Below are 15,163 nucleotides of genomic sequence, written 5' to 3'. Positions count from 1 at the left end.
GACGCTGTGCATGTGTGATATGAAACGTTGGTGTAATACGCCTTGTCTGTGAAATACGCTGTGTATGTGTGATGTGAAACGTTGGTGTAATACGCCATGTCTGTAAAATACGCTGTGTATGTGTGATATGAAACGTCCGTGTAATATGCCATGTCTGTAATATGCCATGTCTGTAATATGCGACATGTCCGTCTCCCATGCTGTAACATTAACGCTCGACTCCCGTATCAACATTAACGCCCGACTCCCTTATCAACATTTACTCACAACTCCCGTACTGACATTAACTCACGACTCTCGTATTAACATGAACTCACGACTACCGTATTAACATTAACTCACGACTACCGTATTAACATTAACTTGCAACTCGCATACTGTGACATTAACGCCCGATTCCCATACTGTAACATTAACTCACGACTCCCATACTGTAATACTGACTCACGAGTACCGTACTATAAAACTAACTTGCAACCCACATACTGTAACACTGACTCACAACTCCCATACTGTAACATTAACGTCTGTACTATAATTCTGACTCACGACTCCTGCACTGCAACTCTGACTCGCGACTCCTGTACTGTAATTCTGACTCACGAGTCCCGTACTATAACACTAACTTGCGACCCCCATCCTGTAACACTGATTCACAACTCCTGTACTGTAACACTGACTCACGACGTCTGTACGGTAATGCTGATTCACGCCTCCCGTACTATAACACTAACGTGCGATCCCCATACTGTAACACGAACTCAAAAATCCCATACTGTAACACTGACTCACGACACCTGTACTGTAATACTGACTCATGACTCCTGTACTATAACACTGACTCACGATTTCTGTACAGTAATGCTGACTCACGCCTCCCGCACTATAACACTAACGTGCGATCCCCATGCTGTAACACGAACTCAAAACTCTCATACTGTAACACTGGCTCACGACACCTGTACTGTAATACTGACTCATGACTACTGTACTGTAATTTTGTCTCATGACTCCTGTACTGTAACACTGACTCACGACACCTGTAGTGTAATACTGACTCGCGACTCCTGTACTGTAATACTGACTCATGACTCCTGTACTGTAATTGTGTCTCATGACTCCTGTACTGTAACACTGACTCACGACACCTGTAATGTAATACTGACTCATGACTCCTGTACTGTAATTTTGTTTCATGACTCCTGTACTGTAACAGTGGCTCACGACACCTGTACTGTAATACTGACTCATGACTCCTGTACTGTAACACTGACTCACGATTCCTGTGCTGTAGCACTGACTCACGACACCTGTACTGTAATACTGACTCATGACTCCTGTACTGTAATTTTGTCTCATGACTCCTGTACTGTAACACTGGCTCACGACCCTTTTACTGTAATACTGACTCATGACTCCTGTACCGTAATTTTGTCTCATGACTCCTGTACTGTAACACTGACTCACGACACCTGTAGTGTAATACTGACTCGCGACTCCTGTACTGTAACACGGACTCACGACTCCTGTATTGTAACACGGACTCGCGACTCCTGTGCTGTAACACTGACTCACGACTCCTGTACTGTAATACTGACTCGCGACTGTTGTATTGTAATTTTGTCTCACGACTCCTGTACTGTAACACTGGCTCACGACTCCTGTACTGTAATACTGACTCGCGACTACTGTACTGTAACACGGACTCGCGACTCCAGTGCTGTAACACTGACTCACGACTCCTGTACTGTAACACTGACTCACGACAACTGTACTGTAACACTGACTCACGACTCCTGTACTGTAACACTGACTCACGACTCCCATATAGCAATATTGACCGAGTCCTAGGTCACTTCGATCACTTTGTGCAATCTAACCGCGACAGCGGTATCCTACCGATTCTCTCTAATCCAGGGAGCGGTTCGGTAACCTAGTGGTTAAAGCCTTCGCTCGTCACGCCGAAGACCCGGGTTCGATTCCCCACATGGGTGCAATGCGTGAGGCCCATTTCTGGTGTCCCACGCCGTGATATTGCTGGAATATTGCTGAAAGCGGTGTAAAACCATGTTCCCTCCACTCACTCACTCACTATATCTCATACCACCTACTTATGCGCAGGATTCAACATGTTCGAACACAACATTGTTAGAAGTTCATTCTTCGATGTCTCATGTCACATAATATATCAAATATACATAACTCCGAAACCTTCACTGACAATGGGAAAGAGACCGAAAAGAAGAATGTGCCCTTAAATGACGTCTTTCCTCCTGCTTCCTGTGTGACATCATATACGAAACATAACTATAAATACCTACTGTTAGATAACACTCCACTCTGTCCTGCACATAACACTTCCTGGTTGAAATGATCGTCAGATCGACGGACAGAGTTCACACAGACAGTAAGTGTGTTCTTACCTCTACATGAACCGTTACCTTCTGTCAGTCTTACTCATGTAGATAACTGATAATACTTCAGTGAAGCAAGATGTGTATTCAGTTCTATGATTTAGCTTCCAGCCATAGCACGCTGTCTGCAGCAGAGCGTGTATATATGCCAGGAAGGAGATGGTGGGTAACATATTATATACAGTTCGATCACATGGCTGTATCACAACTGCAGGTATGGTTTAGGACACAGACAACTAACATGATCCTGTTTGAGGCTACAAGAACGAACACAGATACATTAAGAGACATTTGACAGCAAGTGTCCCATTATGAGGAGGTTTTCTCCGACAGGTCAACGGTAATCATGCGTACTGACGCGCTCTGTTGTGTCACTCCAGTCGATGGGCGTGTTCGAAATTCAGCGTATCCAGGAAGTCAGTATCGTCAGTGCGCGTGTATATGTTAGGAGACTGTGATGTTGACATTGCTATGTTCTTGGTGGATGATACAAATGTTCCATCACAAATACTAGCTATTAATTTGTGTTAATGATGGCTCTTGAATAGGCTTTTGTTCTTGTGGTAATGAAAGCTCTTAATGGTAATGAAAGCTCTTAAACAGGCCTTTGTTCGTGTTCATAAAAAGTTAACAAAAACACGTGAATTATATGTGTATCTAAATTGTGATGTCTTACACTTTAAATGGATACTTTTTTTTCCTTTCTGACTCTCTCTCTCCCTCCCCCCCCCCCCCTCTCTCTCTCTCTCTCTCTGTCCCTCCCGCACGCACATATTGCAGTGAAATGGAAGATTATTTAAGTATTTAGGTAAGTCTATTGGTTGTGTGTACACTAATATACTCTATGGCACTCGTGTAATAACACGGTAATTCTGTCAATAATCGAATAATCGAAACGAACGGTTTATCCAAACCGTCAGATATTTTGACCTTCACATCTGATTGTCACTAACAGTTTTGGTAGACTCTACTAGGTGCGCGGTTCTTCGTGGTTTTTGCAACATCGGTCACGGTCATTTAGAAAGAAAAGCCCAAAGATATTTGTGTATCATCTACGACCAGTGGTAAATACACAACAGATGTTGTCATTAAATCTGACAACGGGTGTATTATTTCGGTACATACATTGATAGTTTCCTGTTTGCCTTCAGCCATTTAGTTCCGGATTCACTTCCTTGTAGGAATATGGAACAACCCTTTGATTAGATGCAGAACCACCGATACTATCACGCCTATGCAAGGTTAGCCATATTCTAAACATAGTCAAAATATAATTTTGAAAATGTGAGATCATTAATTGAGATTTACTAGTGTGACAATTATGCATTAGAGCAGGATTTATAAAATCTCAGGTATTACAAGGACATGAAGAAATAGATCAAATCCTTGAAGGGCATTTAGAAGTGGAATGCATACGAACAGAAAAAGAAGATTTATGGATGTCAAGTTATTTATTGTGAATAGCACGATATTTCGGAGCGTATGCCTGCTCGTTCATCACGTGACTAGTAGGGTGTATCAGCGGGTATATATACATACACGAGGCACTTCAAGAAAACATGTTCAACAATGCTGATGACTGAATATGTAATGCAAACATAAACATGGTGCCAGTGACAGTCTAAAAAAATTAGTAATAAGGAAAGCCAGATATACCGATGTCAACTTGTTTATTGTGAATAACATTGTTTATTGTGAATTTATTGTCGTGTTATCCACAATAAAGAAGTTGACATAAATAAATCCGGCTTTTCCTATGTTTTCCACTTCTAAATGCCCTTCAAAAGTTAAATATGGTAATAAACCTACAAACATGTAGCGGCCAGTGTATTAACTTTTCTTTTTTATGAAGAAATAGGTACAAATAATAAGATTTCCACGTATGAATCATTTCAGTTCTGTAGCATATTTCCAAACGGTAGGCATATACCATTGAAATCACTTGTAATTATGTGAGCAAATTTAAAAGACTTGAAAAGAATGGAATGACGAGTTTTCCTTCCTATTTCCTTCCTTCCTGGACATCCACTCACAAGCATCGTATATGTAATGCTACTAATCGCGTAGACAGGCTTACTGACTTGTGTAATGCCGTTGATCACTGGATTATCTGCTCCAGGCTCGATTATTTACAGACCGCCGCCATATAGCTGGAATATTGCTTAGTGGGGCTTAAAACTAAACCGACTCACTGGCAGAGTTCGCAATGACCTCGATATACCTGTATTATGTAGCAAGGTAGTTTCAGAAAACTAAGATACTGCTGACACGGCCCGCACACAGTTTACACAGATTAGCGCTGATCGGTTTGTGCTATGTACGTACACGGTTTCATGTCATGTAAACACTCGATGGCACTCAGCGTCATGCCTTGTCATGTAGACACACGATGTCCTGTAAACACTCGATGGCACTCAGAGTCATGCCTTGTCATGTAGACACACGATGTCCTGTAAACACTCGATGGCACTCAGAGTCATGCCTTGTAATGTAGACACACGATGTCGTGTAATGTAGGCACTCGGTATCGTACCATGTTCTCAAACAGTGTCGTGTCATGTACGTACAGGATAACGTGCCGTGCCATGTAGGTACTTCGTATCATGTCTTGTAAACACACGGTATCATTGCCTTGTCATGTGTCATGCTATGTGAGTGCACGGTGACATGTCCTGTACGCACACGGTGTCTTGCCATGTGCGGACACAGTATCACGTTATGTGCACACAAGGTGTTTGACCATGTACATACACGGTTTCATGTCCTGTATACACTCGGTGCCATGTCATGAACCCCCCATAAACGATATTTTGTCAGTTTTCCTTCTAACATCACACTGACTACATTGCTGTTTGTTCCAGATATTGCCTCATATTTTCTGAACATTAGTCCACATTACTGATCAAGATATGGTAGGAGGAATTTTTCAGTTTGTGTACGATTTGCTTCATATTCAAGCTCGAACTGAATCGGGATCACTAATTCCTACTTGATGTGGGTCTTGTGTTCTTTTCTGGAGCCTGTAAGAATTGAAATTCTATTGTAGTGAGCTTAGTTTGACGCCGGCCTCAGCAATATTCCAGCTATATGGTGGTGGTCTGTAAATGATCGAGTCTGGACAATCCAGTGATCAACAGCGTGAGAATCGATTTACGCAAATGGGAACCGATGACATGTGTCAACCAAGTCAGCGAGCCTGACCACCCGACCCCGTTAGTCGCCTCTTACGACAAGCATGTGTTACTGAAGATCAAGTCTAACCTGGATCTTCACGGGTGTTCTATTACATAATTTAATTTAAGCATTGTATCAAAGAAACAAAACGAACTGTCGATTATACTAACGTTTATGACTTACACAAGATATAAACCAAGCTTCAACTATTCATACTTTGTTTTCAGATCATAACTATATTTTATGTGTTTTGCCTACATACTGGGAAAAATAGAATTAGAACTTGTCGTACCACAACTAAATGTATTCTGAACAAAAGTTCTCGACATGAATTATTAATCTAAATACAAAGTTCTGGACATAAACGATTAATCTACATACAAAAGTATTGACATACATGATTGCTATGCATGCAAAGTTCTCTACATGAACGACTGATATGCATACAAAGTTCTCCACATGAATGACAGATATGCATACAAAGTTCTCCACATGAATGACAGATATGCATACAAAGTTCTCCACATGAGTAGTTGATCAACAGACAATGTCCCGGCATTTGTTCACACCCTTCCGCATCTTTGTTCACGGCAAAAGGTCGGATATTCCTCTTGGTTTGCCTTTGCTTCAATACCAGTTCAGAGACGAACACAAGACATTGTGCGAAAGTGCATTATGTTAAAGACAAAGTAGGTCTGCGAATAGTTTCTACTTCTTAAATTACCACTGTCACTGTTGTGTGACTCTCCGGAATACAGCCATTTCAGACACACGTCATGTCTTGTGAATGATCACACCGCCCATGCAATTAGTCCTGCCTGGTTAGTTTCCCACTTTGGAATATCAGCGTATAAAGCGTTGCATACTGGTCACTCTAGTTACACCTTTAGGTTTTCAAACCTCCATTTAATTTTCCTGTGACACAACATAAAGTCATAGCTTTAAAACGAAACTGCTCATCAATCATCAAACATTTTTCCTTTTGATTAATATTTTCTGCAACGAAGCGAGTCTTATCAATTGTTTAACTTACAACACTGACTGCATGATATATGAATACCCACATACATGGGTGTTGTCAACATGCCCCCTTTTTGGTTATTTGTATACAAGACAACAGGTTGTTCACTGCAGCGCAATGGCAAGCACGGCGTTTGTAATGTATCCTTTATATATAACAATAATGCTAAGGACATTAAATCCACAGGTCATAACAGTAGGAACAGTAACCCCTTGAGTAAGGACTCAAGTCCTAAGAAGTAGAGTAGAGTAGAAGCAGCCGTAATCATTATCTTTGGTTTATGTTTGACAAACATCGCTTCAAATGTTTCCTAGACGATAGAATCAGTCCCATAATCTATTTCAGCAAAGAGCGATGCCATTCATCACGTACACGGACGTGTAAACAGTGACTATGTTGGACCTGTTTCAACTACTTTCGGAAACAGTTGTGCGGTGACCGCCAATGTATTCAACTGTTGTTCGACTGATGTAATTTACTTATTTACGTATCTGAATTCTGACACTGATTTCCACAGAATGTGAAACTGTGGCTGGTTCATTCTGTTACAGATTGGTTGTAACAACTCATGGTTTGTTCTGTTGAAGATTTAGTTGTTACAACAGGCTGGTTCGTTTTGTTGAAGACTGATTGTAACAACTGGCTGGCTCGTTCTGTTGAAGATTGGTTGTAACAACTGACTGGTTTGTTCTGTTGAAGACTGAGTTTTAACAACCGACTGGTTCGTTCTGTGGAAGACTGGTTGTAACAACTGGCTGGCTCGTTCTGTTGAAGATTGGTTGTAACAACTGACTGGTTTGTTCTGTTGAAGACTGAGTTTTAACAACCGACTGATTCGTTCTGTGGAAGACTGGTTGTAACAACTGGCTGGCTCGTTCTATTGAAGATTGGTTGTAACAACTTATGGTTCGTTCTGTTGAGGATTAGGTGTAATAACCTACTGGTTCGTTCTGTTGAAGATTGGTTGTAACTACTTATGGTTTGTACTGTTGAAGATTGGGGGTGACAACTGACTGGTTCGTTCTGTTGAAGATTGGTTGTAACTACTTATGGTTTGTACTGTTGAAGATTGGGGGTGACAACTGACTGGTTCGTTCTGTTGAAGATTGAGGGTGACAACGTATGGTTCGTTCTGTTGAAGATTGGTGGTAACAACTTATGGTTTGTACTGTTGAAGATTGGGGGTGACAACTGACTGGTTCGTTCTGTTGAAGATTGAGGGTGACAAAGTATGGTTCGTTCTGTTGAAGATTGAAGGTAACAATTTATGGTTCGTACTGTTGAAGATTGGGGGTGACAACTGGCTGGTTGGTACCACCGGGTTGCCTGGACGCAATTAAATATAGGCCGCAGTGTACCTGAAACATTGCTGTTTGACCACAAATCGGGTATTTTTTGTAGTCAAGTGATGTTTTTTATGGTCCTTATGAAAATGAAGCTTTATGCTTAACAGAGGCTTTGTAAATAAGACTGAATAATTGAAACTTATTATAATTCTAGTTAATATTGATGCAATATGATAGATGCTAAAATGAAAAGTAATAATATTTGTAGATTTTTCTCAAACATATCTGTGCCATGTGAACACTTAAAACAAAGTAGGAAATGAATTAAATATTACCACACTCGAATTCGTGCATTGAGTACACCACTAGACCAAGCTTTGTGCCTGAAGAAGTTTGGAGAAGTAATAGCGAACAGTTTTAGAGTTCTGCACCGGAAAAGAGCACTACCACCAATTTCAGTCCAAGTCAAACTTGTTGCCTTGGAAACGCCCCAAAATAATTTAGAATTCCCAAAACTAACAAATGGCATAAGAACACCACCCTAACTATCTATGTGTCATGTTTGGTGAAGAAATATTGAACGATTTTAAAGTTCTGCCCCGGAAAAGATAAATGTGCACGAACGGACAGAGTGCATGTTAATACCCCCTGCAAAGCGCGATGTAAAGAGCGATAGAAATGTTTTAGCTTGTTACTCTGTATCTCTACCATCTACACAACTTCATACAGCATATCATGTCATAATAACCCTCATCGACTTAACTGTGCGTTCAGTGGGGTGCATAATAGGATATCCAGAAAAATCGGGCAATAAATACGAATTGCTACTGAAAACTGTAGATCAGATCTCAGATGGCAATTAGATCGCTCAGCCAGGTATGACGACGGACCGTCGACTCACCTGGCATGAAATGCATGCACAAGGGGTCACCTCAAAGATATTTTTTTTGCGTGCGTGTGGAATATGTCTCATCTTATGTATGTGTCTTTAATACGGTTTGTGTTGAGATATGTAAAAGAGTATGATGCCCACAGAAAAGCTTAAATACACCATCACAAAATATATACCCGACTACCCGAAGATCGACAGGACCTGATATTACTTATAACTTGTTATGACATGCCGTTTACATCCCCAGGTTAGTACCCCAAAAGGATTATCTTATCTCTGTCCCCAATCGCGACCTCAACCACCGTCTCTGAAACATCCATCCTGGTTTTGCTTTTTAGACGACCCCTTCCACATGTTTGTGTTAAAAGTGATTGTGAGATTTCATAGTAGCTACATCTGTTGTAGTTTCAGTATCAAATTTATTATTTCTTCTTTTCGTTAGCTATCATTTATAATGAAGTCTAATTTCAAAGTGGGTATTTATAATGTGCCCTTTGTAATGCAATATCATCGCACACTAATTTACTAAAGCACACTAATTTACTAAAGCACACTAATTTACTAAAGCCATGTCACAAATAATTTTCTTTGGACGTTCTGCGCTAATTTCTCTTCCATGAAGTCGTTTTTTTACGTTTCCCAACTCCCTACCACTGAGACTGTAGTCTCGAACTTTGTTTAACTTTTCACGTTTTCACATTTTAACTACATATATTGTAGACACAAATGTGAAAAACCAGGGTTTTCAATATATCCGACAGCTCTTTGATGGAAAATGAACATATGTTCTATTACTGTCCTTTCAGTGATGTGAGTCCTTCTCCGCAAACTCCGCACAGTGTCAGCTGACTCGCGCCATCATGACTGACGACAAGCCGCCGGAAATTGTGCCAAGGTAGGAAGGATTGATGGTTTGATTAATTGTTGGAGTCAGGCCGGGATTGAGTCATTGAGTTAGAATTGAATTAGTGGATGGATATTTGACCCCGTGGGCGATTGTAATGATATGTGCAGAAGAGAGTTTGTCTGGAGAAATAATGAGGAAGAGAGAGTAAGTCTGGAGGAAGTGGTGAGGAAGAGAGTGTGTCTGGAGTAAGGGTGAGGAAGGGAGTGTGTTTGGAGGTAGGGGTGAGGAAGAGAGTGTGTCTGGAGGAAGGGGTGAGGAAGAGAGTGTCTAAATGAAGGGCGATTATCAGAGAGCAAGTCTGGAGGAAAGGGTGAGGAAGAGAGTGTGCTTGGAGGAAGAGAGTGTGAGAAAGAAAGTATTCCTTGTATTGATAGTTGTTTTCCTAGTGCCTGGATTTAGTATACGTAGGATATGTAGGATATTAATATAGCTCACATATCCACGCACTACAGCATGGTCCCTCGATCACTGGATGTCAATCTCAACAGCACAACGTATTAACATTAATCTCAACTTCCTGGGGAGTATACAACTCTTGCAGCCACTAAGTGCACCGAGCTATTGTGGCTGTCGCATCCTACCGAGGTACCCATTGACAGCTGGGTGGACTGGGACACACAGTCACAGTACTTTGTCCAAGTTCACTGCACGTTGTTGTACCTGCAACAGGTGTTTGCACATGTTCATGTGGTCACCTTCTGGTTATGTGCCAACGGATTCGTGAGTTCTTTTAAGTGAACAGGGTTGTGTACTCTACACTAGGGGTTGTGACAACACTGATTGAATCGGTTGACTCCAAAGATTTTACACCCAGTCACAGGTGGCCTCGATCCCGACACTTCAACCTCGCTGGATCACTAGCCTGGCGAATTAGCCAGCTCGCCCATCGCGCCCGCTAGTATTGATAGCTGTTATCCTAGTGCCTGGTCTAGTTGCCTATAACTTATGTTTTTGCTTTTTCTTGATATATTTGGTTTTGTTCTGCAGGAAGAGGCCACCGAAGAGGGAGCAGGAGGTACCCCTACGCTTCCTAGAGGGGGACGAAGACTACACAATGAAGGACTTTTATGAACAGTTCAGAAACTCCCTCCCTAAAACCGTGGTAGCAACACAAGGCAGCCTTGGAGACATCGACCTGGACACCTTCTGCTCCGGCCAAGTAAGAGTTTCCAATCAATTCATCATGTCAATCACGGACCATGCATAGAGGCTGTGATGTACTCGAGGTGTATTTCCATGGGTGTAAGTCGGAAGGGGTGTTCTCGATTTGTATTTCCATGGGTGGAAGTCGGTAAGGGTGTTCTCGAGTGTATTTCCATAGGTTGAAGTCGGTAGGGGTGTACTCGAGGTGTATTTCCATGGGTGGAAGTCGGTAGGGCAGTACTCGAGGTGTATTTTCATGGGTGAATGTCGGTAGGTGAGTACGCGAGGTGTATTTCCATGGGAGAATGTCGGTAGGGGTGTTCTCGAGGTGTATTTCCATGGGTGGAAGTACGTGGGGGTGTACTCGAAGAAGTGGGTGGATGTGTACTCGATGACGTAGATAAGGGTGTACTGGAGGTTGGTGACTGTTTTCTGTATCCCCATGTGTGGAAGTCGGTAAGGGTGTACTCGAGGAAGTAGAAGGAGGTATACTCGAGGAATAGTTAGGGGTTTACTCGTAGGTAGGTGAACATCACTGGATGTAGGGAACAGGCTGTACCAGTGGGCGGTATAGGTCGATGCGCTAATGACGTTGTTTGAGGGGTGTGTGGTCTGGGTGGGTTCGCTTAGCACTGACTTTCCTTGCGTGTGATCAGGTGATGTACATCCACACTACCACACAACAGACTCGAGTGGTGGCCCGCGACAACATGGGTAGGACCTTCAGCATCCCAAAAGACTACTCCATGAAGTTCCAGGTGGTCAAGTCCAGGGGCAAAGGTAAACTTATTGATCAAAATGTTGATGATTTGAACAAAGGAAACGGTTCACAAATGTAGGTTTTGGTCCGTTCATGCACCCGCTCTACCGGAAAAGGTATATGATTTTGCAACAATTTCGACTTTCTTTCGACCAGTTAAACATTTTTTTCGGCGTTGTTGATTTTTGGCATTGGTGTCTTGTAACTTGTAAATGTTTGGTCCGTACGTCGACCATATTGCTGTAACGTATCTCCGATATTGTCTTAAACGCTTATACCGAACTAACGGATATACGAACTGCATTCTGTCGAAAAACGTCCTGCATCATCTGGGGATTATTCCAAGCCTCACCAGACCATATCTGAAACACTGCTGATGACTCAACGACCTCTATTAATACATTGCTTCCTAGTTGGACCCGGACAAAGCCTGAAGGAGATACTGGACGAGAATGAACTGCCCGTACAGGTGAAGTTTGCTGTTCCGAAAGACTGCACGTTCCATATCGGCTCTGACCAAAAGAAAGTCCAAAACATGAGCAACTGGGCGCTGGTGGAGGAGTACGAGGAGACCTACATGATCGCTAACTGTATCAATACAAGTGAGTAGGAAGACACCTTAGTCAAGGAACCCATGAACATGTAAGTGAGTAAGTATAGTTTTACTCCGCTTGTGGCAATATTGCAGCAATATTCACGGCGAAGGACACCAGACACGGGAATCGAACTCGGTCCACGGCATGACGAGCGAACGCTTTGACCACTTGGCTACTCCATCGCCCCGAGCATGGTAGAGTTACAACCATGGCCTGTAGTCACTATCAGAGTAAGATACTGTGCGTAGTAGGAGAGTGAGTGAGTGAGTGTTAAAAGGAGCACCGTGAGGTGTGTAATGTGCATTTCCAAGTTAAACATATTTCATGACTCTTCTACCTTGTGGAAGCTTTGGTCAGAGCTGAGTGTCTGATGCTGAATGTTTTGAGTTTTTTTGTAAAAGAAAAATGAAGTAGTCCAGAAACAGCTACTTGTCTTACATCTTTCCGTACAGTTATGTATGTCTTGCAGGAACTATCGACAAGAAGCCGGTTCCAGTTCCGGTGTATCTCCAAGACCTGTTGGTTGCCTTGGCAACGGGCCTAGAGGGGAAGACGGAGGAAGAGTGGAAGCAGTACGAGCTATTCCTTGCAGAGGAGATGAAGTCTGTCAAAGTGGATGTCAACGTCGGAAACAAAGGTAAGTGTCACCCAGTCTTAATTAATAACCCAAACCCCAATGTTTCTGAAACTTCTCCCGTTTACTTTAAATCTTGAAGGGCAATGATGCGTTTAGGATTGTGAATAATAATAATATCTCCTCTTTTCAAATAATCCCTAACAATTATCGATATACGTCCCGTCTTTTCTATTAACGTGTATTACCGGTGTAACTTTCTTTATCAGCGATCAAAAGATGAAATCAACAAATTCTTGCGCCGAAATTTGTTTTGACTGAGACCAATGTCAATTTTCAGATATAGCTTTATATTCGGATGAGTCTCTTGGATTGTCGGACAACGTTTATGACTACATCGAGCCAAAAGAATTTCTGACATTCAAGCGTTTACCGGCAACAGACGGTGAAGCATATGGTGTGGTCGATGACGATGACGATGACGATGACAACATCTACACACCCATCAATGAAGACGACGTCTACGTACCACGCCCGCCTATCCCGAAACGAGAACCGAAAACTGCTCCTGTGAAATCCAAGTCTCAATCGGAGTCGCCCGATAAAGACCAGAAAAAAGAACAGTTGTCGCCGACCGGAAGTGAAACAGCTCACGGATACGTAAATGACATTCCTCGAAAGGAGGTAGCTCCTTTTGGCCTCCTTAAGGGTCTTTTAAAGGGCAAACAAGATGGTGCAAGGTCCAGTGTTAAAGCAGAGCCAGGGAATGTGGCTGTGAAAGACTTATCAATCGCTGAACTCGGCAAGAAGATGAAGGAACTGAAGCTTGAGAAACACATCACCGCTTTCAAGAAACAACAGATTGACGGCACCATCGCTTTAGAGCTCACGAAAGAGATCCTCCAGAGAGATTTTGCGTTCTCAGCGGTAGAGGCCATCAAGATGATGGGCTTCATCCAGTCAGGTCATATCCCAAAATAAGGGTCACCTGTTAGAACCGGCCCACACCAGTTCTATGCTCATTGTACCCCAGGTGATGCTGACAGCCGACATCCAGACTTTGAGTTACCGACATCCTCCCGCATTTTAAAAATGTTCATTCTTCATCACGTAGGCATCAATAAGCCAATTCAGTGTGTTTGGTGCATTTCCACATCAAGGTGTATGAGTGTGCTAAATAAGTTTTTGATTGTATACGGGCGGAGGACAACTAATTCGAGGGAAATAATTGCCAAGCGATCTACCTGTCGCCATGTTGGGATGTTAGTAACGCATGTCACCAGCATCACCTTAGTACAGTGATGATGAAGTTCTATTTATGTCTGGGGCTTTTCAAAGGATGTAGCACTTTGATTACTGACTTGCTGCAGTGTATTCAGGCTATCATCCTATTTATTGACTATTCTGAGAACTCGCTCGTGGCATGTTGTAATAGTACGCAATGTTTGTTTCTGTTGCGGGAGTATTTACGGACTAAAATGCAAGGACATTTAAAATGGTTTATATACATAAAGTATTAATATGACGGTAGGGCATCATTAGCGTTGTTTAAATAGCTTACGTAAGATTTTGTATCAGTATGATTTCTTCTAGCCTAAAATTGTCGTATTTCCTGTTCGGCAGTATTGGAAATTAGGTACTGGTGTATGGGGACATCCAATATCTGGGGGCAGTTCGTGTTTTCCATATTTTAGTATCGAGGAAACTTACGATTCACTTACGAACCTTCACAAGCGTCTCTACATTTTGAACTTCAGTTTTTATTCTTTCCTCAATATGTATTTGAATGTTCACCGTGCGCCCGAAGAATTTCTGTCCTGCTTGTTGTGCCATTCTTGTATGTGATTTATATGTTCGTGAAAATGATTTAATAAATCCTTTGCGCGTTAATGATTTCTATTACTTGTAGGGGTCTGTGTGTGATTTTACGTTCGCTTCATAAAGTACAATCCTTCTTGTTCCCTGCCCGAGGATATATATTTCTCAAAATTGGATGCGGTAGCCAAAGGCGGCTTTGACAGAAAGTTCATTGTAATCATGGACTTATGTGGTTTAACGTGTAATAAGCTCCCCAGCACAAATATTTGATGGCAAATATAAGACTTAGTAATTCTGGGATTCGCTAAGAGGCGTAAACTCGACATCACGAATTCATTCGAGTTTGAAAAACAAGCAAACCAACCAACAAAAACTATGAATGAATGAATGAATGAATGAGTTGTTGGAGCTTTATTGATCAAAGCAAAAAATCCTCAGAGTGGTATTCTAAAGCACATGTGATGGAGAGGGTCAGTTGTTAAAGATAGACAACTTCTTCAGATTCGACCTTTCGGTGCAGATGCTAGCAACGTCATCAAACAAGATTTACACAACACTAAGCACCAGAATCTATCTAT

General features: G+C 42.0%; 1 protein-coding gene across 1 annotated transcript; it reads left to right on the top strand.

Moving 5' to 3' along the window:
* The first annotated feature begins 2,299 nt into the window (after positions 1-2,299).
* Positions 2,300-14,657, top strand: LOC137277547 (uncharacterized). The gene is made up of 7 exons (XM_067809329.1): positions 2,300-2,407; positions 9,594-9,682; positions 10,682-10,853; positions 11,494-11,617; positions 12,011-12,199; positions 12,663-12,830; positions 13,108-14,657. Exons 2-7 carry the CDS (start codon positions 9,648-9,650, stop codon positions 13,746-13,748), a joined length of 1,329 nt encoding a protein of 442 aa, XP_067665430.1. The 5' UTR covers positions 2,300-2,407; positions 9,594-9,647; the 3' UTR covers positions 13,749-14,657.
* The last annotated feature ends 506 nt before the right edge of the window (positions 14,658-15,163 follow it).

This window comes from Haliotis asinina, chromosome 3 (genome assembly GCF_037392515.1).
Source record: "Haliotis asinina isolate JCU_RB_2024 chromosome 3, JCU_Hal_asi_v2, whole genome shotgun sequence".
NCBI lineage: Eukaryota > Metazoa > Mollusca > Gastropoda > Lepetellida > Haliotidae > Haliotis > Haliotis asinina.
This window is presented reverse-complemented; position numbering and strand designations above follow the sequence as displayed.

Coding starts and splice junctions, on each gene's coding strand:
- LOC137277547 (XM_067809329.1), top strand. CDS start 9,648: ATGACTGACGACAAGCCGCCGGAAATTGTGCCAAG. Junction 10,854..11,493: donor ACACCTTCTGCTCCGGCCAA/GTAAGAGTTTCC, acceptor GCGTGTGATCAG/GTGATGTACATCCACACTAC. Junction 11,618..12,010: donor GGTCAAGTCCAGGGGCAAAG/GTAAACTTATTG, acceptor ATTGCTTCCTAG/TTGGACCCGGACAAAGCCTG.